Source organism: Pituophis catenifer, unplaced genomic scaffold (genome assembly GCF_029215685.1).
Source record: "Pituophis catenifer annectens isolate HBS135680 unplaced genomic scaffold, rPitCat1.0.hap2 SCAF_2, whole genome shotgun sequence".
Taxonomy (NCBI): domain Eukaryota; kingdom Metazoa; phylum Chordata; class Lepidosauria; order Squamata; family Colubridae; genus Pituophis; species Pituophis catenifer.
In genome coordinates, this window is record NW_027256882.1 from 120,072,784 (window position 1) to 120,098,725 (window position 25,942).

A 25,942-nucleotide genomic window follows, 5' to 3' on the forward strand; every position below is an offset into this window, starting at 1 on the left:
TGTGAAATTAAAAAAAAAATGTGTTGTGTCAAAACATTACATGTTGATCTGTAGAAGCCCAGGGCACAAGACATCAGAGAAATCATCTTTTCTGTAATGTAAATTCTCAGCCTTTTAACACTGATTTGAAACCTCAGCATGGCAGCGATCCCCTGCAGTACTTTATACCATCAGTGAGCCTCAAAACATAATCACCCACGGTCACGACATTAGTAGTGTATTATTTAGTACTGAGAGAACAAGAAAAAAGATATGAAGAAAACAACGGACATCTATCTTCTTTGCAGGGAACAGCCTGATTGCACACGAATTGGACTTGACAATGAAAACCTTCTTCTTCGTGGTTGCGTAATAAGGAATACAGAGGTTGCGATAGGAATTGTTATCTATGCAGGTAATTACTGGATTTGTTTTTCATACAGCTACAGATTGATACCAGGGTCACGAAAAGTTCTTTTCCCCCAGCACTTTTTGTGCAATGTAAAATTTGTTTTGCCTCTAGCACTTTCTCTGTAAAATGCAGAATTGAGGAATCTACCCAGTGGTGGAATTCAAATTTTTTTACTACCGGTTCTGTGGGCGTCGCTTGGTGGGCGTGGTGTGGCTTGCTGGGTGTGGCTCGGTGGGTATGGCAGGAGAAGGATATTGCAAAATCTCCATTCCCTTCCCACTCCTGGGGAAAAGATATTGCAAAATCTCCATTCTCACCCCACTTCTGGGGCCAGCCAGAGGTGGTATTTGCTAGTTCTCCAAACTACTCAAAATTTCCGCTACCGGTTCTCCAGAACCTGTCAGAACCTGCTGAATAGCACCCCTGAATCTACCCCTACTAATTTTTTTTATACCAGCTCCCACTCTTCATTATTTTGGATAATTTTTAAGCTGAGTAATAATTTTAGAGAACTCAAAAACTACCTGTGTTACCATTCGTAGTTTATTCTGAGAAATATATTCTTACTTAATGCATCACTTTGGTTAATTATACCTTGCTTCTTGAAGGGCAGCTTTATGGTTTGAGAGAAGAAGAAATGTTGCGTTATTCAGTACATACAAGAAACCAACTGCCTTTGGTGGCATTCTTCACAGGGTTGTGAGCAGGAGGATTGTGCTGTTTTTGTAAACTACCTTAGAAATGCTTGTTGAAGATCACTATAAGAGCAGCACTTAATCAAGATGTGTAAAATGGAAAGGGAAAAAAGGTTATGGTGTGTTTCATTAGTGACTGAATATAGGTGAATGGTTATACTACACAGAGAGAAGAATGCATTGTCAAGAATGATTTTTAAAATAATGGGTTCTGGAACTCTTCAAATTCTTAGGCTGGGAAAAGGGGAAGTTGCAATCTTAACCAATCTGAAGAGTTGTCTTCACCTTATATTGTGAATATAAAATCCCCATCCCAAGTCGTCAAGAACTGCCTAAATTTCATTTCGGTTTGCTCTGAATAACTTGGCTTCTGACTGAGGTATCAGCATGCACTTTTTTTAGTTTGCATAAAAATGTTGCAGTGCTGATAACAGTAAAACTATCACTCAGGAAAGAGACATTTGGAACTAATTTCCATCCTTATCTTGTCACTTTAAATGCTGTAGCAGCTCCTGACTTTAAGAACACAGGCATAAACCTAGCAGTACCTCTTGGGAAGACTTTTATTTTCCTAGTAAATCGCTTTTCAAAATGTCTTTTCTTTGATGCCAGAGGTGTTCCCACAATACCAATTGCTTATGAGCAAGGAAAAGTGGAAACCTCATATCACCATGATAATACTGGTTTTGTTTTTATATTGTATTTATTAGAAATGTGTAAGGCCACCCAACTCTACAATAACCCTGAGCAGATTACAGTAAAACCATAAAAATACCATTAAAAACTCAAGTGCCAGAATAAAAATAACCATTAAATAGCACTTAGCAATAGCAATGGCACTTATATACTGCTCCATAGTGCTTTGTAGTGCTCTGTGAGCAGTTTACAAAGTCAGCATATTGCCCCCAACAATTTAGGTCCTCATTTTACCGATCTTGGGAGGATGGGAAGGTGAGTCAACCTTGAGCTGATCTGAATTAAACTTCTGGCTGTCAGCAAAATTACCCTGCAATACTCTATTCTAACCACTGCACCACCAAGGCTCCAAATAATATTCAAATATATAGGACTCATCACCAAACCCAAGTCTTGGGGAAAGAGCTCAGATGGGGGGAAATGCATCTGGGATGGTGCTCCAGATAGCAGGGGTTGCAACAGAAAAGGCATGCCTCCTAGATCCCATCAGTGGAGCTGCTTAATGCATGGGACATTGAGCATGCTGAATATGCCTAGTTGTGCAGGCCAGACAAAAACCACAGAAAATACGTGATCCTTTAAATAATCAGGCCCTATGTAATGAAATTCCTTGGTTACAACTTCTCCTGAAATGGGAACCATTAGATTCCAATTTACTCTGTGTTTCTTTCTGGCCTGCTGTTTTGTTGGTACTTCAGATTCACTTTGGGAAGAACTAAACAGCATTAAAATTATTCACTGCTGGATCTAACTTATTGGACTTTCTTTATGTTCACCCAGAACACACACTAGTAGATTCTCATTAAGTCACTCTGGCAGCTGTGAAACAGTCAAACTTACTTAGAAATCAGTCGGCCATCTAATTAGGTTTTAAGGCATTAAAGTACTCTGCATTTCTTTGGCTCTGGTTGATATTCATTGTGAATAAGGACTTCTCTAACCACCAGCCATTCCATTTGCAAATAATCCCAAACAGACTTTAAACCTAATCTATGATTTCTCCACATTATCAGTAATCTCAAGCGCATTCAGTATGATGTTGCCTGTACAACTGTAGCTTTTCAGTTGTAGACACCTATGCACAAAGACTGCTGGCCACGTACTCGTTTTTTAAAAACTAGCCAGTTGCTGGATGCATTGTCCCCATTAGGTTGCTCTACCTGCATAAAAAGAGGAACAATGGCATTCTTAGTATTCTTCACACACACGCAGATAGATACTGGCACACTGCTCACGCACTTGTTCACCTATATTTTTGTACATCCACTGACTGTATTGCAAGATATTTTTTTTCCAATTGCCGGCTATTAAAACCGTTGCAAGGAAAGACTGACTATTGAAACTATTAATGCAGAGAAGCTTCAAATAGCTCCTCTTCACATGGAATCAAATCACCATGGCAGAGTCTGTGAATCATTGTAAATCTTGCAAAAGTGGCATTTTTGCATAATGCGTGAAGTGTGTTATCCCAGCGAATCCTGAGTGCTGCAAGGCAACAAACCCCCATGAGAACCACATGCAAACAAAACTGCACTTGAGCGTTTTCTCCTTGCTAGGCTAAATAAAGTGCCAGCAAGGAATCGAAAGCTTAGGGACATGGAAACCAAAGGGGAAACACATGCTAACAAACACAGAATGATTCTCTGGAAATCAGGTCCCATATGTTTCTGAAACAAGGGACGGAAAATGCAAATTAACTTTCCAAATGGAACAAGGAATACAGGTCTGATGATATGCCCCAGAGCTGGTTTGCAGAAAGCATTGAACAATGGATTGAGATTTAATCAGCCCAAAAGGCAGAAGAAAATAGTATCTAGAAGCATCCCACATCCCTACACTCTTTTAAGACACTAAAATAAAACTTTGTTGTCTTCATGGAAGTGAGATACAGCATATAACATGGTCTCAATATACTGTGCCAGAACTTTTACAAAACAAAATGTGCAACAATAAATAATTATAGCTGCCCTCCTCAGGGTACCGTCGACCAGACAATGTCGGCTGGTGATATCCAGGGGTAGAGCGTTCTCTGTGGGCGCTCCTGCCCTCTGGAATGAGTTACCCACCGAGCTCCAGATGGCCCCTGATCTCCGCTCCTTCCGTCGAGGCCTAAGGACTTGGCTGTTTCAACAAATGGGCTGATTCTGATTCTTGGGTTTTATTATTTATTTGTCCCTGTTTTAATTGGTTTTTAATTAGGATTTTTTTAATTATTGTATCTTTTTAACTTGTGTTCGCCGCCCTGAGTCCTTTGGGAGAAGGGTGGCATATAAATATTTGTAAATAAATAAATAAATAAATCATCAGTCCTGTTTCCATTCCTGTAATAGTCCATTAATTAACCTAGATATCAAATACATTTCTCTGATTATCACACTTCAGGGAGCTCTATAGGAACTCTCATTTCAGGAAGTCATCTCCATTGACTATATGTCTGTTGCTTCTGGATTGGGTTCAGAGACAGAATTTATGAATTGATTGGTGGATCAAATCAAAAATCCATTAAACTAATCACTCTGGTTTCCATTGTAGCCAGCCAGATGGTGCTGAGAAAGTCACAAGAACATGATGGAGCAGCAATTGATAATTTCTATTAAGCCAATTATTTCAGAATGTGAAAACTCATTTGAATGAGTTATGGTTAATTCCCATTAATATTGCTGTCCAATACATAGTGAACTAATCCAGGATTTGTCAGCATAGCCCCTGAAGTACCAAGAAACAACATCCCCAGATGGCAACTGCAGAATCCCAAAGCTTTTTAAAAAATAAAAGTTATATATACATTTTTTTTTTAAATGGCCAGAATCTCACAGATCTTTTTTTTTTTTTTTTTTTACATTCTTGCACAAGCTCAGAAGAAGATAATCATCTGGAACTTAAGGATTTCAGTACTACTCGGAAAAGCTCTTGGGAGGGAGATCACCAAAGATTATAGTTTTATGAAAGGAGAGACATTTTTAAAAGTATTGTTTTGATTTCTTGGCTCCAGTCTTCTTATGTGAGATTCCATGATAGAACCTTGAATGTATCGTTGAGCTCTGTTCCAGTCTTGTTAAAAATTATGTAAGGGGTGACAATTGTAAAATTGTATAGCAATTATTAGCTAGCATTTGCTTCTTATATTTGGGAGAGGCTTTATTTATTCAGAAGATTTAGAAGACATTTATTTTTAATTTTATTAACCAAATTTAGAAACTGGCCATTTATTATTTTAAGTACCTTAAAATAATAAATAACATTCAGCAGAAGTAAATAATATACCCATTACATCCATCTGTTCTATTAAGAAACCTCAAAGAAATTAATGTTTAACTTTCCTTAAATATGTAATTATTAAATAATCTACAATAAAAACTTTGTTAAAGTTGAGTTTAAAATAGTTCTCTATTCATTCTCTCCACGTTGTGGATGATTTTATAAAATCCCATCCTGATCCTCCTCCTTTTTTCTCTTTAAATAAAAATCCAAACTATTTATGTACTTATTTTCAGGATATTTTTAAAAAGCCTTTCAGCTTTCTAAATCCAGATTGATGAGAAGCAGTAAGAACATAATAGCCCTATCAAACTACAACTTCATCTAATTATCTGTGCTGTCTGGCAGCTGTTCCTCTCAGCTGCAGATTTAAAAACTTTCCCAGTTTTACCATTATTTATTTCCGGTAAATCCAAGATTTTAAGGAATTCGGGATATATTGATATATATATAATCTTCTTGGCTTTCTGCAATGTCAATCTACCACTGGAAGTCTGTTGCCAAGAATGCAGTTCAAATTACATCTATAGGAATGAGGAAGTGTTTATACCAGTCTCAGCCTTATCATTCCAAATAGGAAATGTTTGAATCCAACCTAAAAAGATAAATATGCTCATTTTTGAATTTGTGGATTTGGTAATCTTTTCTGTATAATCCATCTGTAATCTCTTCCATGAACCTGTTATTCTTTGTGACATTGGTATTTTTTTAAATCTATTTTGGCCTTCAGTCATGCATAGCACAATGTGAACATTCCTCTTCTTTGGACCATTTCTCTGAATCTATCCATCCCTCACTTTCTTTAAGATTTCTTCCTTTGATGTGCCCAAGAATTATATGCCCACAGGTTGAATCAAGGTTCTTTTGACTTCAAACTATGTCCTTTGCAACACACCTGCAGACCTCATTTTTTTCCTCAAGGATTTATGTCTTAATTTGAGCAGTAATTTTTGTTTTAGAGACTTTTCTTTGCTTCTCCAAACTTCCTCCAGAGAAGATATTAATAGTTTCTCTGTGAGATATAATTCTTTCCAAAACCTTTGAAATTGCGAGACACTCAACATCTCTGGAAATCATGTTCTTGCACATGCCAATCCGTTAAACATGTTTTCCAAAAAAATACTATGAAAATGTATGCTGCATGACTAGAGATATCTAAAGTTTGGTTTCTTGTAATCCCTGAGTTCTTTATATTCATAAAATAATTTTATCTTTATGCATGTGCACACCTGGAAGGCCACGAAACCAAAGCTATGTTGAATAACAGAGGTCCTCGTTATAAACGCAGCAAGATAGAACAACAGATGAACATGGATATATTCTTCTGTGTGGGACTGCTCTTCGTCATGTGTCTCATTGGAGCATTAGGTATGGAACAGTGGTAAAAACCTAGTCTACTTCTTTTCCTTTCTATTGTGCACTGAGAGTAGGACTCTGGCTGCAAATTACAAGGAAAGAGTCATAATGGCCTTGAAGAATTTTTTTGCCTGCCATTACTAGTCTTTTCACTGTGGAGTCCATAATAAGCTTATGAGAAACACTTTGAAAACAACTGCACTAAAGCCCATTCAATATGGATAGAAATTTGGATGTAGAGAAAAAGTTCACTGCTAAAATTAATAATTCATTATTGTAAATTCCCTAGATGGTACCAATCACTTTCAATAAGAACCAAAAGAAAAGATTGCTCTCTTAGCAATTGCAGAGATTGTGTCCTAATGTGACCAGGATTTGCAAGGATGTCAAATTCTAATGAAAACAAGTCCACCAAGACTCTACAAATAAATATTTGGCAGAAGAAGCAAATGTTCCTATAATTGTGTCCCAATTTCTAAGCGTCAGTCTGCAAGTGAGTTGCAAAATGCTCCACTGGAAGATTTAGCATTTAATTTCTTTTGTGTAGTGAGAGCCTTTGAGGAAAGTGGCATGACATGCCTGTAATCTGTTGAATTAGCCAGACAAAAAGAGCTGAACTACTGTATCTAGAAATGAAGAACCCTAATTAAGCAGCAGTTCAATTTTCTTTTCATTTCATTTTTAACAAAATGGGAGCTTCAGGTTATAGTCTTGGTTTAATCTGGGATCACAACTGGATCAGTTTTATAGAATGGGAATGCAGTATGTCTTCCTTTTTCAGGGAGGGGAAAAAAAATAGATCAAAGATGGAAAAGCGAATTGCAAACAAGTTTAATCTTTGTAAGCCTTAAAACTGGGGAACATATCCTGATGTATTTCCTCACACTTCCCAGGAGTGCCCTGCAAGTATTTCTTTTTGACATACATTTCATTATAAGGAGATGGGTAGAAAATGATTTTTATTTTTATTTTTTTGATTTTCAGTGTTCTTTCTCTGAGGCTTTAATGTTGCACTTAAATGCACTCTGATTGTATTTCATTTAAATGGAAACTCGTTCTAATGAAAAAATTGGATGCTGATATCTATTAATAATCTCCTGTTTCGTTTCATACAAAATCCAATTTTGTATACTTAAGAACAGCACAGTTTGTTTTTTAACTGTTCATTAGATAATGGCTTATAAACTAGTGCCACATCCAAATGCTTGAAGTGGAATTAGCTGTTACAGTTGTGGAGCAAATAGTCCAAGATGGGTACAACAAAACAAGGGGGGGGCTCTTTCCACATTGAATTATTACAGAGTAATGAACCAATTCCTTGTCGATTACATACCACATTACACCAGCGACGTGCAAAAGGATATTTCTTCCTTCTTCTGTGCATCTTGTTAGATCCTTCCTCCAGAAGGTCCTGCTCTGAATTTGTGTGTGGGCGGGGGAGGGTTAATGAGGAGGGACAGAAAAAGAGAAGGAGGGAAATTCATACCAGCTACCAAATGCTGCTTCCTCCGTGTAACAACATAATTATAATCATAAGTTTATTTGTCAAGCATATATAAGATAACAGGTAAAAGTATAAACATAATTTGAATACATAAAAAGAGTAAGTAAAAAGGAAAATAGGACAGGGACGGTAGGCACACTGGTGCACTTATGCACGCCCCTTACAGACGTCTTAGGAATGGGGTGAGGTCAACAGTAGAGAGTTTAAGGTTAAAGTTTTGGGGGTTTGGGGAAGAAACTGCAGAGTCAGATAGTGCATTCCAGGCATTGACCACTCTGTTACTGAAGTCATATTTTCTGCAATCGTGTTTGGAACGGTTTACCTTGAGTTTGTATCTATTATTTGCTCCTGTATTGTTGTGGTTGAAGCTGAAGTAGTCATTGACAGGAAGGACATTGTGGCAGATAATTTTATGTACTATGCTTAGGTCAGACTGAAATCGGAGTAGTTCTAAGTTGTCCAAGCCCAAAATTTGGAGTCTGGTGGCATAAGGTATTTTATTGTAGTTAGAAGAATGGAGAACTCTTCTTGTAAAATATCTCTGGAATTTCTCAATTGTATTTATGTCCGATATGCAGTGCGTGTTCCAGACAGGTGAGTTGTATTTAAGATAATTGAATACAACTATCTATATAATTATATTTATAAATTATATTTATATAATTATATTTATAATTATAAATTATAATTATATTTATATAATTATAATTTATAATTATATAATTATAAACCTCAGAAAACATATATATATAATATATATATATAATATTTTATATATATATATTATATAATACTGTATGTATGTGTGTATGTATATATATATATATAGAGAGAGAGAGAGAGAATATATATATATATATATATATATATATATATATATATATATATATATATATATATATATATATATATATGTTTTCTCAGGTTTTCGCGGGTGTTTGTATGTAGGTCTTTGGTTATTCGGGTCTTCTCCCACGTAGAATTGGAAGTGTCTTGGCGACGTTTCGACGAAGTCTCATTCGTCATCTTCAGGCTGGTGTTCTCGGCTTCGTGCTTCCAGGAGCAATGTGAGACGTGAATTCTACGTGGGAGAAGACCCGAATAACCAAAGACCTACATATATATATATGTTGAATACAATTATATATATATAATTGTATTCAACATAATTGAATACAATCCTGTTATATTTTATTTTAATGTGCTTGCCTCCCTCTTCACAACTCCCTGAATATGCTCTGCTGAGTTGATTATCTCAAATATTTTGTATTTTGAATGCAGGTCAAAGTATTTGGAATGGAAGTTTTCTCACCCACCCCTTATTTATTATCCCAGACATAAATGGCAACTACCTTGCTCCAGCTCTTGCAGGTTTCTATACATTCCTGACAATGATCATCCTTTTACAGGTGGGGGAAAATCATTATTGTATGAATGAGACAAGGAGGTTTAAGGTTGTGTGTTGACCCAGGATTACATCTCAGTTACTTTACAGGGTCTTTCTTCCAAGGAAACACAGAAACAGAACAGGCAAGCAGCTTAATGATGTGCTAGGTGTGAACCCCAATTCACATCCTATCTCAGCCTCAAACTCAAGAGACACCCTTGGACAAGCGTCTCCTTTTCAGTATCACAGCTTCAGTTTAGACATTCTGTTGCAGTGCCAGAAAATAAATTACTGATCTATCTTGTTTGGTTGATAAGAATGACATAGCCGTTCCTGGAATGCACTTTATAATATATGAAAGAGCTGTAAAAAAAAGAAAAGGCTGCATCATTCTTTTATATAAAGGGTTGAGAGAAATGTCTCAATATTAATACTGAAACTTCGAACAGCATCTCAATGTTTTAATGGTAATCTTTCAATGTGACTTTAGATGTGGAATGAAGAATATTTTGTACCCTTGCTTGGACCACACTTTTTTAAAGTATTCTTTCTGGTAGCCAATGGCTGCAGGAGACAGAGGAGGACTTAAAATTTCTGAGGATTCTGTTTCAGTTTCCTATTGTACGTATGTAGTCCCAACTAAAAGACTATTTCCTTATTATTATTTTTTTACTGGAAACTGGGTGGGAAATTGCTCCACCGATTTTTAGCATTTCTGTATTGTAATCCTGATACATTGGAGAGGAAATAGAACAACAAAAAGAAGCCCGAGCTTTTATAATTAAGAATCATTTAGAGTCAGGCAGCATCAAATCAAATCAAATCAAATCAAATTGTACACGTACATACATATACAATTGTTTTATTATTTATGGACAATGTCATTCCTGCTTTCTGTCATGCAGAAGGAAGTTACTCTAAAAGCTAGGAAAGAAAACTGATCCTGGCTCAGGATTAAAAGTTAAAGCAGCTCACAAAATGTGAAGTTGGGTATCAAGCTGAGACTGCCATACTATAACATAAATCATTGCCATTTTATCTGTCTGAATTTTACTCCTTGTCCCAACCTGCAAATTTGTTTACAGAAAAAAACATTCGACATTCACACAAAACATTGTATGAGTAACAGTAGAGTAAGCATTGTATGAGTAACAAATAGAGTTCAAGAAAGAAATTTGGTTTAGAAGATCTACGCAGAATTCTAAACGTACCCAGGAGATTGCAAATTCCTTTTTTCACCTAGTCAAACAGATCCCTGAGGATTAAGACTTTTCAGAGTGAGTGTTAGACGTGGCTTAGGAGCTGCAAGAAATCGATCATTCCAGATAGAGACAGACAGACAGATGATAGATAGATAGATAGATAGATAGATAGATAGATAGATAGATGATAGATAGATAGATACATAGATGATAGATAGATAGATAGATAGATAGATAGATAGATAGATAGATAGATAGATAGATCTTAGTGATTAGAGAGCATTGTTATCAGCATGAATGTGAAAAAATACTGGAATATGACTCTTAAACCAGCCATAATATTCATTCTTGTAAATGTTCTAAAAGGTTGTGGGAACTTTTTATGGGAATATTTATGAAAAGTGCCAGTGATTGCAAAGAAACAGGGAGAGTGTCAGCACTTCAAGCTGCATTTACTCTAGTGCTGACATAAGAAGGAGAAGCGGAGGCATCTGGAAAGGGACGTTTGACTTTTCACCTACTTATTTTCCCTGGAGATAATATCCCCTAGGAGATGGGATGGGAGGGGGAAAATTCCTTTGAGTGGGAGCAGTAGATTAGGGGTAGAATGACTTGGAAGATGGCCAATGAGTGCAGGGGAGTGGGGAACGGAAAGGGAGGGTTTGGGGTTTGGAAGTCAGTGTTAGCTCCAATGGAGTCGGGACTTAGAATTTTGTGCTTAATAAATAGGAGTTTTCCTTCAAAGACTTTGTTTGAAATGCAATTAATTTGAGACGACCTTGAAACCTGACAGAGAGAATGACTTCATTGGAAAATCCTGAGCAGAAATACATTTACAAAGTTCTCCAATTTTAGAATAAAAATAGTAGACTTAATCCAATATAAATTCATATTATCATACATTACAACTTTCCAGAAGAATTCCATTGTAATCTATTATTATATATTCTTACTACAACTATATAGTGTCATGATAGATTCATTTATTATACTTGAACGTAACTCTTTTAAAAAGGTTCATGTAGGGGCTAGCAGAAAAGTTAAAAACTGCAACTGTAAAAACAATGTAATTACAATGTACTGTTAAATCTGAAAGTTCAATTTAAAAACAATATCAAGCAGAGAATAAAAACCAAGTGCTAAAACAGCTATAAATATTACAGTAAAGTTTACCAGCCATGAGAAATAAATGCTATTATTTTCCTGACCTCTGTAGAGCTCCAGGATGGCTGAGAAAGAGGCACTGGAATCGTGGGTACCCTGTAGATTTGACCTAACTCTGAAGGGCGATAAAGACTTTAGAGTAAGACATGGGAGATGTTATGGAAATCTCTGTGAAGACTTCTTATATCAATCATTGTTAATGTCAAGAAAAGAAACAGAAAATTATCCAGCAAAAGAATTTCTAACATGCTGAGAAATGTCTTCTTTCAGATCTTAATTCCTATCTCCCTCTATATATCGATTGAACTAGTCAAGTTGGGCCAAGTTTTCTTAATTCATAATGATATTGACTTATATAATGAAGAGCAAGATTTGCCCATACAGTGCCGAGCACTCAATATCACTGAAGACCTGGGACAAGTTCAGTATGTCTTCTCTGACAAAACAGGGACACTGACGGAGAACAAGATGGTATTTCGAAGATGTACAATTAATGGGAAGGAATTTTCACATCAGGAAAATGGTAAGGTTTGTGTGCTTGCTCTTAAGTGCTAAATTAACCTGAATGTGAAAACTGCTGGTGGAGAAAGAAATTCGCTTCAAAAATGAAATACAAATGTCCTGCAGCTTAGTCCTTTCCTGGAAATTGAGAAGGAGATAGACCACAGGATACATTGTGTGCAAATAAGAGACATGACTATACCTGTGGTGGGATTCAAATAATTTAACAACCGGTTCTCTGCCCTAATGATTTCTTCCAACAACAGTTCACCAAACTTCTCAGAAAGTTAACAGCCGGTTCTCCCGAAGTGATGCGAACTGGCTGAATCCCACCACTGGACTATACCATATGTGCATTTATCTATAGAGGAGTTTCTCACAAGGTAAACCCTTTGTGATTCCAGTCCCTTATACATAGAAGGGTACAGAAGATTATTTTGAGATAGATGCTGACTATTTGCACCTCTGTGAAAACAATGAGTTTATATGAGGAGAAGCTAAACCAAGATCAGCTTCAACTTTAAACAAATATAAGATATCCATCCAGCATTCATTTTGGAAATGTGAGGGAACCTGATCTCAGCTCTCCGATTTTCCAATTTTTTGCTTCACTACTATTCCAATTTTTTGCTTCACTATAATTGGCTACCTCAACTTCACCCCCATCCCAAGGAACAGCAGTGAAGACATTCACAAAGCAGTGCAGAAGTGCAGCAAACTTTGTGAAAAATAAAGTCACTAGTTCTATGGGAGTGCCTACAAACACCCCATTGTAAGGAAAGGGATGGCTGAACCTGAGGATGGAATTAAAAGCCTAGAATTTCTACGTGGCCACAAGCAAGCTAAGTCCAACCCCTCTTGAATCCCATTCATCCTTATCTAATTCCTAGATTGTGTGCAAGAGACCTGAATTCCTAGCGGTGCTAATCATTAGTTGAACCTATTCCTGTGCATATGCATGAGTAGCAATAAAACTGTTTAATTAGAGCTTCATGTGTGAACTTTTGCGCCTGACTCCCATTTCCCTTAAGACTTAATTCCTGCCCCACAGGTGACTTGCAGGACTGCCTCTCCCCCATTGTTTCTGTCTGCCCCACCAGAACTAATAGAAGGGGCACCTTTCTCAGGACTTTGAAGGGGAAAACACGGTGATCTCTTTTTTCCCACTAAGACTCATGTGGAGTAGATTGACGAGTATAACTGGCTTAAAGTCAACTAGTGAGCCTTGCAATGTATTGGGACTTGATGCTGGGTCTTCCGAGCTCAAATCCAACATTTTAACCACTACATTTTCTTGGTTCTTTCTATCTTTCATAGCTAAGCGATTGGATTCATACAAGGAAATTGATTTGGAGACTGAAAACTGGAAAAAACATTTGAGCCTCCCTTCCAAAGTTGGAGAAATAACCACAGTAACACAGAGAAACAATGCAAGGCCTTTGCAAAGATGTCATAGTGCTCGGCCCCATTTTCAGGGACATGCGAGAAAGAAATATCAGGGTCTCTGGGGAATTGTTCCATCTCAGGTGGCATTTAGTAGCACCCTTGTAAGTATGACCTTTCACTTCTTTAAATTATAAAACCTTGCTCCTACAGCCAGTTTAGGGAAGGGAAAAAAAAAGTCTCAGCTGTAACTGTAAGAAACAGAAGATAATATTGAGGTGTTCAATAGATGCCAGTCACCAGGCAAAATTTGGTCTGAGATCCTATGATTAGGTATACATATTTGAAGTAAACCTTTTGAGATTAGTAATATGCTAGTTGCGGGATACGTTTTGCCTTATTTGAGAGGGTCATATTTTCTCCCCTCTGACTTTTTAAAATTAATTTTTATTGCTTTTAAAAAAAAAATAACAGAAAAAGTAAAACAGAACAGAACCAAATATAGTTACAATGCAAATACACAGAAAAACTACATAGAAAAAGTGGCTGAAATTTAAAAAATGCATTTTTATCTGTTGTATTTTTCCTCCTATGTTAATAAGAGGTTATAGTTGAACTTGAGAGTTCAGACCAAAGCACATTCCTACAGTACATTGAGTCCTAGTGAGCAATAATACAAGGTAAATTTCGGCTTTACAAACAAGACAAACCTAGCCTCAAATTCTTAGAGGTAGAACAGCAATTTCTGTTTTAAAGATCTATATCAGGAATAATAATCAGTCAGGAATAATAAGGAGATAAAAAGAATAAATAATAATTTAGCATGCCGAGAAGGCACAGGAGTTAAAGGTTAGTATAATGACACCTTCAAATATCTGTGTCTTAAGACCATTGACAAGAAATCAGGCAAGTAGCTACATTACATGGCAAAATTGTATGTGAGCGCTTTTTTAAAATATTAGGCAAAAATCAGGCAAATGATCCAGAGAAGCAAATGCAAATGAGAAGAACCATGTACATCAATTGGTATCAGGAGATTATTGTTTTCCTGATGCAAATGTGCTTTTTCGGTTATTAGAAGAGAATTAAATATAAATATGGGGCAGTGAGAGCAAGCACTAACAACAATCACTGCTGACTGTTGTTAGTTAAAGACTTCCTGCCTTTACACTTGAAGAAAACCCATAAATCTATCTTGAACCAGCCCACATTCCTTCCCAACTTGGAGCCAGCAGTATTTAGCAAAATGTCTCTGGAATCTAGAAAATGATATCCAATCCTTCCAAAAGCAAGATGCAAAGAAGTTGAACTATGGACTCCTTGGTGCTCTCTGAGCTTGTTTGTTTTTCTTACAGATGTATACCAAACTAGGTAACATCATCAGGTTGGTAATGAAACATTTGCAAGAAAACAACCTAGCTCAGGAAGCACCAAGGCCTCCATAGTTCAACCCTGAGCTATAAATATTCTCTTCTAGATGACCTATAATGCAGATGCAGGTAATAATTTTTAACAGTAGATCATACTTTGGGGGAAAAAACAATTTCTTGGGCTTCTTGGACAGAGACAGGCATGGCAGGACCTGATGTCTTTCCCACAGAAGGCTGGAGCAGTATTTTAAGGGTATGTTTTTCACATTTTAGGAAACGTGGCAGTTATTGATAATAAGCTAATTCTGTCTGAGATTTTGTGCATCTGTTTCCTTTCACATGCCCCCAAAAAGCAAAGAGAAGTTAAAGAATCACAGTTCAGGCAGTTCACCACTGAACTTAGGAGCAGAAACTTAAGAAAATTAGAGGGCCACATATTGTAGCAATAGCAATAAGACTTTGTAGACCTCTCTAAGTGGTTTGCAGAGTCAGCATATTCTCCCCAACAATCTGGGTCCTCATTTTAACGACCTCCAAAGAATGGAAACCTATGTGTTATTGACCCCTATTGAAATTGACACACGAACTGTGATATTGGACACAGGTTAAATGTGTGTTTGTGTATGTATTCAGCAGCAGAAGTTGCCTTTGTGTTTGGATTGGTATCGTTCTGTACATAGTGTTCTTCAAAACTTTATAATACCCAGCATAAGATGTTACTTTTCACACAATGCTAATCCTGCAAATGTTTGTTTTAACTGAATAATATGCATTTCAGGAGAAAGATGTGACCCCTGACAACAAGCTGCTGATGAAAATGAAGAACCTCTCATGCCCACCAGAATCTTTTAAATCCTTTACTGCTGGAGAAACCACATCTTCCATCACAGACTTCTTTCTTGCTCTGACCCTCTGCAACACCGTAGTGGTCTCTACAGCAACTGAACCAAGGCAAAGGGTAAGCTTTCACTTTGACTGCCTTGCTAGTCGAGGAAGAATGTTCTATTAATTTATTCAATGTAATAGTTGAAAGCATATGGCAACCACTCTCAAGTGGTTTCTTTCTTTCTAAGAAAGAAATCTTACTTTATGATAATGGAGAATGCTTCCCTAATTTTGGCCTTCAGTAATTCTAGTTAATATCCAGAATTCCCTACCTTTTTGTGTGAATGAATTTAATCTACTGTGTTTCCCCGAAAATAAGGCCCTGTCTTCTTTTTTTTTCTTTTTTTGAATCCTGAAATAAGCTCTTGGCCTTATTTTCAGGGAGGTCTTATTATTTTGGGGTATGTGGAGCAAGTTGGGGCTCCTCTTGCCGTCTTACCTGATTTCCAGCTTTGCGTTTAAATATTTTCGGGGAGGGCTTATTTTCGGGGGAGGCTTATTTTAGTGCATGCGCTCAAAAGCCCAATTGGGCTTATTATCAGGGGATGTCTTATTTTTGGGGAAATAGGGTATATCACACCAAAAGGAGAGAGAAAGGGCAAGTAAAAAAATAATTCACTGTACAGAAACAAGCAATTCCTTTATCAAGGACAATACAAAATAATAACATATAAATACTTTATACAATTTTATTCATGTAAAAAAAAATCCACACTTGAGAAAAGAGAAGACACATTCAACAGAATATATTGTTGGAATCTACAACTAAAGAAACACCTTTTGAGATGAATGAACCAATTCTATTTATTTATTTTTCTCTAAATCTTTGGGAAAAAATGAGAATATCAAAAAACCTGGACCAAATCCAAAGTACATCCATTTGCAAAAATGAAAAACATCCACTTTTAAGAAGAAAAAGGTGAAACTAATTAAATTTACATTTTAAAAAAGCATCAGTTTCTTTCATTACTTTTTTATTATTTATATTCTCATGTTTAAAAATGAACTCACAGATTCTCTAAAAGGTTCTTCAAAAAGAAAAAAAAGGCCCCCAATGCCTAAGTATTTTTTCTCTACTAAATTATGAAGAATAAAGTCAAGAAATAGGTTTATTTTAAATAATACATTTAAGCTACCTGTGCTTATCAGTTAAAACATGCCAATTAAAAATCTCTAGCAAATTTACTCTGAAAAAGAACAGCCAATGTTAATGAGGATCTTTTCTTCTGTGAAAAAAAGAAATCCTTTACTGCTGGAGAAACTCTGTTCTTAAAGAGAAACTAATATATTTAGCTAAACTAAATACTAACCTTAGGATATATTGTATTTCTTCATTATAACAGAAATATTAATTAATTAATTAATTAATTAATTAATTAATTAATTTTATTTTATTTCAAATTTATATACCGCACCTTCTCCCAAGGGACTCAGGGCAGTGTACAGCCAGATAAAAACATATAATACAAACATTAAGAACAATTAAAAGAATATATATTAATTTGGCCCCAGTTTAAAATGACCTGGTCAAAATTTAAGTCATATTGCAAGTTTTTAAATTTTATTAGAAGTTTTTTAAAAAACAAGATAAATTTTTATTACACTGTCCGTAAGATTTTTTTTTATTATTATTTGATTTATATGCCGCCCTTCTCCGGAAACTCAGGGCGGCTTACAATGCGTTAAGCAATAGCCTTCATACTTTTGTATATTTTATACAAAGTCAGCTTATTGCCCCCACAATCTGGGTCCTCATTTTACCTACCTTAGAAAGGATGGAAGGCTGAGTCAACCTTCAGCCTGGTGAGATTTGAACTTGCAGTAATTGCAGGCAGCTGATGTTAATAACAGTGCTTTAGTCTGCTGCGCCATCAGGGCTCTAGATCTTTATAGCACACTACTTTATCCTCATTTAGGACATAAATTCCTTTTAAACCCTTACAAGTAACTTTCACCCCAAAAAATCTATTATGGTTTTCAGTCAATACAAGTTCTGGTTTCAGCTGAGGATTTAGCCAAGTGATTTAGAGCCCCTCGCTGAGGGAGATGGGCAGTTGAGAAATATGAAATATAAATAAATAACTAAAAAAAATTATACAAAACAACTCCATTTCTTTTTTTAGCTTCTGCTGAAATAAATTCTTCACGCAGGTTTTATAACTTTTTTTCCATGTGTGGCTTGTGGGGAAATTACCATATTTTTCGGAGCATAAGATGCACCGGAGTATAAGACACCTTGGTTTTTGGGGAGGAAAATAAGAAAAAAGTTGATTGGCAGGTGGATCGGTCTCCGGAATACCCCAATCAGCTGTTCCCAGAGGTGAATTTTAGCAACAGCTTCCTTGGTTGTGAGCTCTTGTGCCTTCCTTTTTTTTTTTTTTTTGCTTTTTTTTTCTGTCTCTGAAACTTCTGAAACTCTGTTTCAGAAAAAACTTTTTTTCCTGCCTCTGAAAGTCTCCAAAACAGAACTTTGTTTTCTAAAGCAAAAAAGCCTCTGAAGCTCTGTTTGGGGGCTTCTTTTCTGAAGCTTCGTTCCTAATGCTTTTTTCAGCCTCTGAAATCTCCATTTGAGAAGCTGGGCAGGTCTACATTCTGAGTATAAGACACACTCAGATTTTCACCCACTTTTTTGGGGGGAAAGGTGCATCTTATACTCTGAAAAATACGGTATATCTTGTTTTTCAAATGATCTTTTCTCTTTTGAGAAATATTTGCTCCGTTAATATTCCACATTAAGCATTTATAATCCATAATCAACCCCAAAATTTAGAAGAATCAATATGTGTAGTACGTAGTTTAGTCTCATCCCTGTTGTGACCCCAGCCCCGGAAGCTGATTTATCTTCACATGCTGATTCGGAGGATGATATGGAGGAGGAGGAAGCTGTCACAAGCTATGTGCTGGAGGGGCTGTCTTCACTGGTGAGTCAGCAAGAACTGGCAGTTGCTGACGTGCCTATGGACCCCAGCCAAATTGAGGAGGAAACAGAGGCCGGTAACAACGAGGGGGAGCCCCTATTGGATGCAAGAGAGAGACGTAGGAGACGTCGTAGAAAACAGCTATTGCCACATCCTAAGAGGTGGTCAGGAGACATAGGGCCACACCCTACAAAGTATAGAAGGGGTGTGACTGGGCTGGAAAGGCGTGGTGAACAATTTGTTGGCATTTTGGATGCAGTGGAGTTACAGCTGTTAGTTTGGAGTTTTTGACAAGAGTCTACATTCCTGCATTAGCCTACTGGCTGTCTGCCAAGACCTTTGGAACATTGCCCGGTAACTATTGGACTGATATACGCTTTGGAAGAGAACAATTTATTAAAGGGCCAGCTTCAGTCTCTCTAGCCTGTGTTTGTTACTGACGGGCTATTTGAGCCTCTGCAAGGCCACTCGCCACAATCCCTTTCAGTTTCTCCTGAAGGTTTTGTGCACTCTCATCTGAGCCCTCCATTTGAAACACTTCCAATTACTCTTTAATTTTTTCTAAAAGTTTCTTCATTTTCTTATTGCAATTTTTCTGCGTGTCCCATCTTGAAACTTACTTGTTTTTCAGAACTATTATTTTATGCACTCATAAAGGTCCTTATGGTTGAGCAAAGAAATATAATGTTTAGCTTTCTTCCTCTACCTGTCCTATCTGCTAAGCATTCAACTCAATGTAACCCAATAAAAGGAATTTTAGAAAATCATGAAGAAACTCTACAGTATTCGCAAGATGCTACCCATGGATAAGATAATCCTGGAAATGTTGTTTGGTCCACTTAATTGTATTTTATATACACACTTTTTCTTGCAGAGTTTTTTTTAAAATAATCTTCTCCATAAACTTACATAGAAACTGAGTAGAATACACAAATGAACAACTTGAAGCTGAAATGCAGTAAAATGGGTTGACTCATACATCGCTATCTTTAATTAATTCTGCCATTTACAGTGAATAGGCGGAAGCTCCTATTCACTGTAAATGGCAGAATTAATTAATTCTGTCATAATTTTAAAAAACTGTCTTTCTACACAATAAGAAAAAACATCATCTTAATGCAGAACATGAGTAGGCCATTTTTCAGTCTGGAACCACAGTGTGATTTCTCACCCAAACTAAGATCCACAAAGGGCATAATAATGTTGTTACCACATCATAGCAAGCAAGACCAAGACTCCCCCTTCGTGTGTGCATGCATAGAGGGGGAAGTGGGTTAAGAGGCAAAATTAGTATTGTAAATAAACCAAGCAGGTGATTAAGGAAAACTGTTAAACACTTAACCGCCACAATCATTTGAGAGTTGGGGATTTTTCTGAGGCTTAAGGCACTCACTTTTCCCCTTAAACCATTTACAGAGCTTAAAACACTGAAAGAGTACCCAGAAATTTCAGTTGCATCCATTCTGTCTCAATCATTTAAAAGGGTGCTATATATCCTAAGAAATATTCTGTAATGGGTTTATAAGTATCTTGATTCCTAAACTGTTCGTGTAAAGCTTTGATTTTTATCTACATAAGGAAGCCAACAAAAATCCCCCTGATCGAGATGTCCAATTAATGAGCCCCTCTGTTTGAGTAATGGCATTACTTGGCACCTTTTCCATTTTTCCTCTGTTAATGTGAAATGGTCCAATTTCATATTAGCTGTGCTGCAGAATGTTTGCTTTAATTAATCCCAATTCCCTCTTTTCTCTTAAGGTTATGACTCCATCACTGATGAAGCAGTCAGGCCTCTCCCTGGAGAAAATTCACCAGCTGTTCCAGTGGCTGAAATTGGCGAGCCTCAGCCAGACATTGGTTCAATCGAGTTCAGATTTAGGAGAGAGTATTAACACAGAGAGCAGCACTGCCTCTGCGGAATCAAAAATGAAAGATGAATGTCCTACTCAAAGTTGTTCCAGTTTAACAGATGATGAGAGTCTTAGAAGGGAGTCCTTCAGTGAGAATGACCTCTGTGGGGTTTCAGATCCCTCTCCAAATGAGAGGAGCTTTGCAAGCAGAGACCATGGGCCTTTGCAGGGAGAATTTTGTTATGAGGCGGAAAGTCCAGACGAAGCAGCTCTTGTCCACGCAGCCCATGCCTACCAGTTTACATTAGTCTCCAGAACTCCTGAACAAGTGACTGTAAGGCTGCCGGAAGGGACTCTTCTGACCTTTGACCTCTTGTTCACTTTGGGATTTGATTCCAGCAGGAAGAGGATGTCAGTGGTAGTAAGGCATCCCCTCACCAAAGAAATCATAATCTATACCAAAGGGGCAGACTCCGCCATAATGGATGTATTGGAAGAGCCTACCAAAGGTACAGAACTAATGAACTAGGAGGAAGGCATAGCTTGGATTGTTGGACAATATCTTCAAGATTTACAGGGGTTCAATTTGCAGCAGAAACAATACACTTAGAAACCTTAGTAGTGAAAATGAGAGCAAGGATGTTGATTTACATAATTAGAAAGGATATTGAACAGACTAATTAAGAAAGCCTACATTAATTTGTTTTTATGAGCACTGTATTAAAATGGTAAAAAACAAGCATAGTGATTCTCTAATAGGAGAAGATACACAAACTGGTAATTAACAGTAAGCTCTTAATAATAGTAATCACATTGTAGGGCAAGGGTAAGGAACCCCATGACCTAGGCAGCTTTGTGGCTACTACTTCAGCAGCCCTAGCTAAAATGCCCAATGGTTGAAAAATGCTTCAACAACATCTTAAAAGCCTTCAGTTGCCTGGGTTAGATGCAGGAGTGGGATGCTGGAGGTTCTCAGGGGTTCGGGAGAATCTCTAGCTAAGATTCTGTGCAGTTTGGAGAACCCCCAAATCCCACTCCTGGCTGGCCCCGCCCACCCATCCCCAGCCCTCCAAGGAGTCCTCATGCGGCCCATTTTGGATGCAGGTAAGTGCAGGGCACGTACAGAGGCTTGGGGAGGGCAAAAAACAGGCCTACCGGACATTCGGGAAAGCTGGAAACGGGCCCGTTTCCAGTCTCCAGAGGGCCTCCAGTTCCTGGGGAGACCATTTTCGCCCTCCCAGAGGCTCAAGGAAAGCCTCCAGAGGCCAGAAAAGGCAAAAATGCCCCCCCAACCATGGTGCAGGAGGCTGATTAGGCCATGCCCACCCTGGCCATGCCCAACCAGGCAGAGAACCCCTTGCTAAAATTTTTGCAAGGTTAGATGTAATTAATAAGGAGCAAGTTGCCTCTGTGCATGTATAAAGCAGAATCAAACACAACGTGTAGGTAATGTTTAAATCTTAACAGACAGAAATAAAAATGCCCACAGGGAGTTTTTTGTGCCACAAAACAATGTCTTCGTTTTGGGCTGCAGAAGGGTACTTAAGAGGGTACTGAAGTATTTCTTAAATCTGTGGTAAGATTTCCTTTGTGTTTCACAGCTAGTGTGGCCATGGGAAAAAGGATAAGAAGAGTGAGAACACAAACACAAAAACATTTAGATTGGTACGCACGTGACGGTCTGAGAACTCTATGCATAGCAAAGAAGGTAATTCTTTTTTTTTAAATGGTAATAATAGCAATAATAATGACAACCACTTCAGTAAATGACTTGTTTTGACACTTTGAGCCAATTCCCTGATGGCAAATGCTTTGTTACCTTGATTAATTTCTTCGGTTCTTACTGCCCCCTCATCTGAATCATCTTAAAATGAAGCTAAAGGAAAGCAATACTCTAATCCAGTCTTTTGACATCTGCTCTTCCTATTACTAACTTTTGAATACCAGAAACACTTGCAATCAAATAGAGCTTCTCTGTTGTTTGTTGAAACATTTGGTACTCCGGCTAAGCTGGTTAATCATAGTGTAAATTACAACCTGCGGTTTTTATCCCGCTTTAGTTTAGAAGAAGCATCAAAGCCTGCATAAACATTTCTGGATTGCTACAGAGAAAATGATATGTGAATTACAGTCTTTGGCCAATGATCAGAAAAATGGGAAATGTGTTTGGAAGTTATTGTTCTCAGTAGCACTGAGTGTTAGCTTGAAATATTAGGAAAATAAATATTTTCATTTTGGAACCCTTACCTGATAGGAGAAAGAAACAGCAGAAATCCCATCATCATGACTTGAAGACATGCAGCAGCTGATTGGCAAAACTCACCTGCCTTTAACAAATCTTGCCTCTTTACAGTATGCACAGGATGGAATGCAAAACAATGCAAATATATATATATATATTTCCAGAAGGAAAAACATGCAGCACCATTTGCTCTTAGAGCTGCTGGAAAATCAAACATCTATATGCATAAAAACTATTTTAGTCCGTCAGTGGAAAGATGTTAAAGAAGGGACAAAACTGGGTATGCCAGACTTTTTGGAAGAGAGATCTTTTGCATTCTTCCCTCTGATAATAATAGAACAGAAAGGAGAACTTCCCCAGAGGATCTTAAAGCCTGAGTAAGGTCATATGGGAGACTTTTTTTTTCTTTCAAACAGCCTGATCCCACATTGTGGAAAGCTTTATAGGGGATAACTAGCACTTTGAACTGTGGCCAGAAACAGCTTGGAAATCAATAATGCTCTTGCAGTAAGGGAGATGTGCCCACTAAAACTGAAGGTCAATTGCCTGCCTGCAGCATTTTATGCCAATCAAAGTTTCTGAATCATTTTCAAAGGTTAGTTCGTTGTGATTGTGTTAATGGCTGCTCCTATATGATATAATGAAGACATGTATCATCATCTAACATCTCCAGGAATAGGTGCAGTTTGCACACTAGCTGTAGCTGTGCAAATGGACTCATGGCCAAATTGTGAGTAAAAAAGAATCACAGTTCTTTCCAACACAGATGGAATCCCTGATCCCCAATCTGTCTTAGACAGGAACATTTCCAATTTATTTGGATTAAGCTTCTATTTGTTTTTCTGTCATGTAATCCTTTATTGACAGTAGTAGGTATTAAATAGCCTTCTTGGATTTAGGTGGAAAAGACATACAGAATTACATCTCATCAGGATTTGGCAGCATCAGATGTCAAGAATGTGAACAAGCCTCCCAGAAATTTTAGGAGCATTTTAAATAGAGTGATGGAGAAAATGAAATTGTGAGGAAAACTATTAACACCTTCCAATAACATCTTCTAGATAGTCCTGTATCACCATACACCAGTTCTCCAAATCCCATCCTATACCAGAGAGAGACTCTGGGAGAACATCTTCATAATAAATATTAAATGCTGTAATATTAGTATCACTAGTATTAAAATCATCTAGCATTCTAGCAAAACAAAAGAGATGTTTCCACTGTCTGGTTTTTGGAACGTATCATCTGCCAAAGTGATACCAAACTCTGTCGATAACATTTACAGTAATGTAATTAAGATATGAGGCTTTTTATTATTATTCCAGTTGTACCTATTATGGTTTTATTGCTCAAATGATACTATCTCATTGCTGTAGAATATAAATACCAAGAGGCAAAGCTCCTGCACTTTAGGACTGACTTTGTTATTAAACAGGGTAAAACTTCAGATGGCATTATGTGAGTGGTGAGCTATAGCAAAAGCATTTAGACTTATATAATGCTTCACCGTGCTTTACAGCCCTTTCTAAGCAGTTTACAGAGTCAGCATATTGCCCCAAACAATCTGGGTCTTCATTTTACTGACCTCAGAAGGATGGAAGGCTGAGTCAATCTTGAGCCAGTGAGACTCGAACTGCCAAACTGCTGGTAGCCGGCAGTCAGCAGATGTAGCCTGCAGTACTGCATTCCTTCTAACCACTGTGTAATCACAGCTCACAATAGTTTTGAAGAATACTCTATACCAAATCACCTAACTTGGATGCCATTTATGAGTTGGGGGCCCCTCAGACTCAATGGAAGATGCTATTCCATTATCAATGCTGAAATAATTCTGTTTCTGGTCTTGTTCATGGACTTTGCAAGGATGTCCAGGGTTTTATTTCAGACAGCACATTCTTAGGCTTGCTTTGATCATGATTCAAAGTACAGGACCTCATCTATGCTTTATCCACTGAGAATCTTTGGACGTCATCTCATATGAATGCCTCTGAGGACAGAATAAAACTTCAAATTCTTCTCTGTCAGCTCAGATACTGGCATTCACAAGCCATAACTCATCTCTTAACTCACAGTTTCTCCTACTGAAAATGCTTTATTTTCCTTCACTAGAATTTCCTTGTATTCCCAGGATTCTTATTAAAATAAAACATAGCTGTATTTTCTTCAAAGTTAACTCAATTTTTAGGACATAATGCTTCATCAAATCTATTGCTTCAGGCTGTGTGTTTGTAATTTTGCATACTTTGTGCTCAGTTGTCAAAATACTATTAATTGCTACCTGACTCTATTTGTAATTGTGAAGTAACACTACCCTAACTTTTATAACCCATCATGGTTAGTGATAATGTATTAGAATTGCAGTTGGTAACAGCAAATGTTCTAATGACTGAATCAGACTAGAGATGTTGATCTCCACCAGCCTAATGACAGGCGTTTAATATTTTCACTTACATGTTGACTTTACATCATGACAGACATTAAGTGAAGAGGAATTTCGAAAATGGCTCAACTTTCATCATGAGGCAGAAATAGCTGTTGACAACAGAGATGAACTTTTAATGGAAGCAGCACAACATCTGGAAAGTAAACTCACCTTATTAGGTATCTTGAAGTATTTATTCATTCTAGACTAATTAACCTGATAGTCGTGATTACTAATAAATTACTTATATCTGGCCCTACAATAACTTGGAAATGAGTCATTATTTAAAACAATTCTTACCTGTATGATTTGTAAAGAAATGATTATTACCATTGCTGTCTATCATACGTTTATCCATGCTATGCATTTGCAATGCATAATCCCCAATATTAATATAGTCATATACAGTAGTTGGGCCACGCATGAAATAGACTTTGCAATCATTCTGTCATCCTATTTATGGAAATGGAAATCAGTATCTCAATACAGGTTTAAAATTAGCATTATCTGATTCCAGGGGTGGGTTCTAAAATTTTTTACTACCGGTTCTGTGGGCATGGCTTATTTTATGGGCGTGGCTTGGTGGTCATGTGACAATTCTTTAGGATTTAGCAGAGGTACTGGTCTACCAGGCTTTTAACTGCTTGCAGAGCTGTACCGATCTACCTATTTATTTTTTGCAGTCACTGATCTACTCATGTATTTTTGCAGGCACTGG

The 25,942-nt window shown here is 37.2% G+C and overlaps 1 protein-coding gene across 2 annotated transcripts in view; it reads left to right on the forward strand.

The window, feature by feature from the left end:
* Positions 1-25,942, forward strand: part of ATP10B (ATPase phospholipid transporting 10B (putative)) — a 71,690-nt gene that overhangs the window by 21,147 nt on the left and 24,601 nt on the right. For both annotated transcript variants that reach the window (XM_070934309.1, XM_070934310.1), the window contains 9 exons: positions 288-394; positions 6,277-6,408; positions 9,182-9,309; positions 11,924-12,176; positions 13,472-13,701; positions 15,686-15,865; positions 20,469-21,069; positions 22,162-22,268; positions 25,277-25,403. In XM_070934309.1, coding sequence (XP_070790410.1) covers positions 288-394; positions 6,277-6,408; positions 9,182-9,309; positions 11,924-12,176; positions 13,472-13,701; positions 15,686-15,865; positions 20,469-21,069; positions 22,162-22,268; positions 25,277-25,403 — 1,865 coding nt within the window. The remainder of the gene's footprint in view (positions 1-287; positions 395-6,276; positions 6,409-9,181; positions 9,310-11,923; positions 12,177-13,471; positions 13,702-15,685; positions 15,866-20,468; positions 21,070-22,161; positions 22,269-25,276; positions 25,404-25,942) is intronic.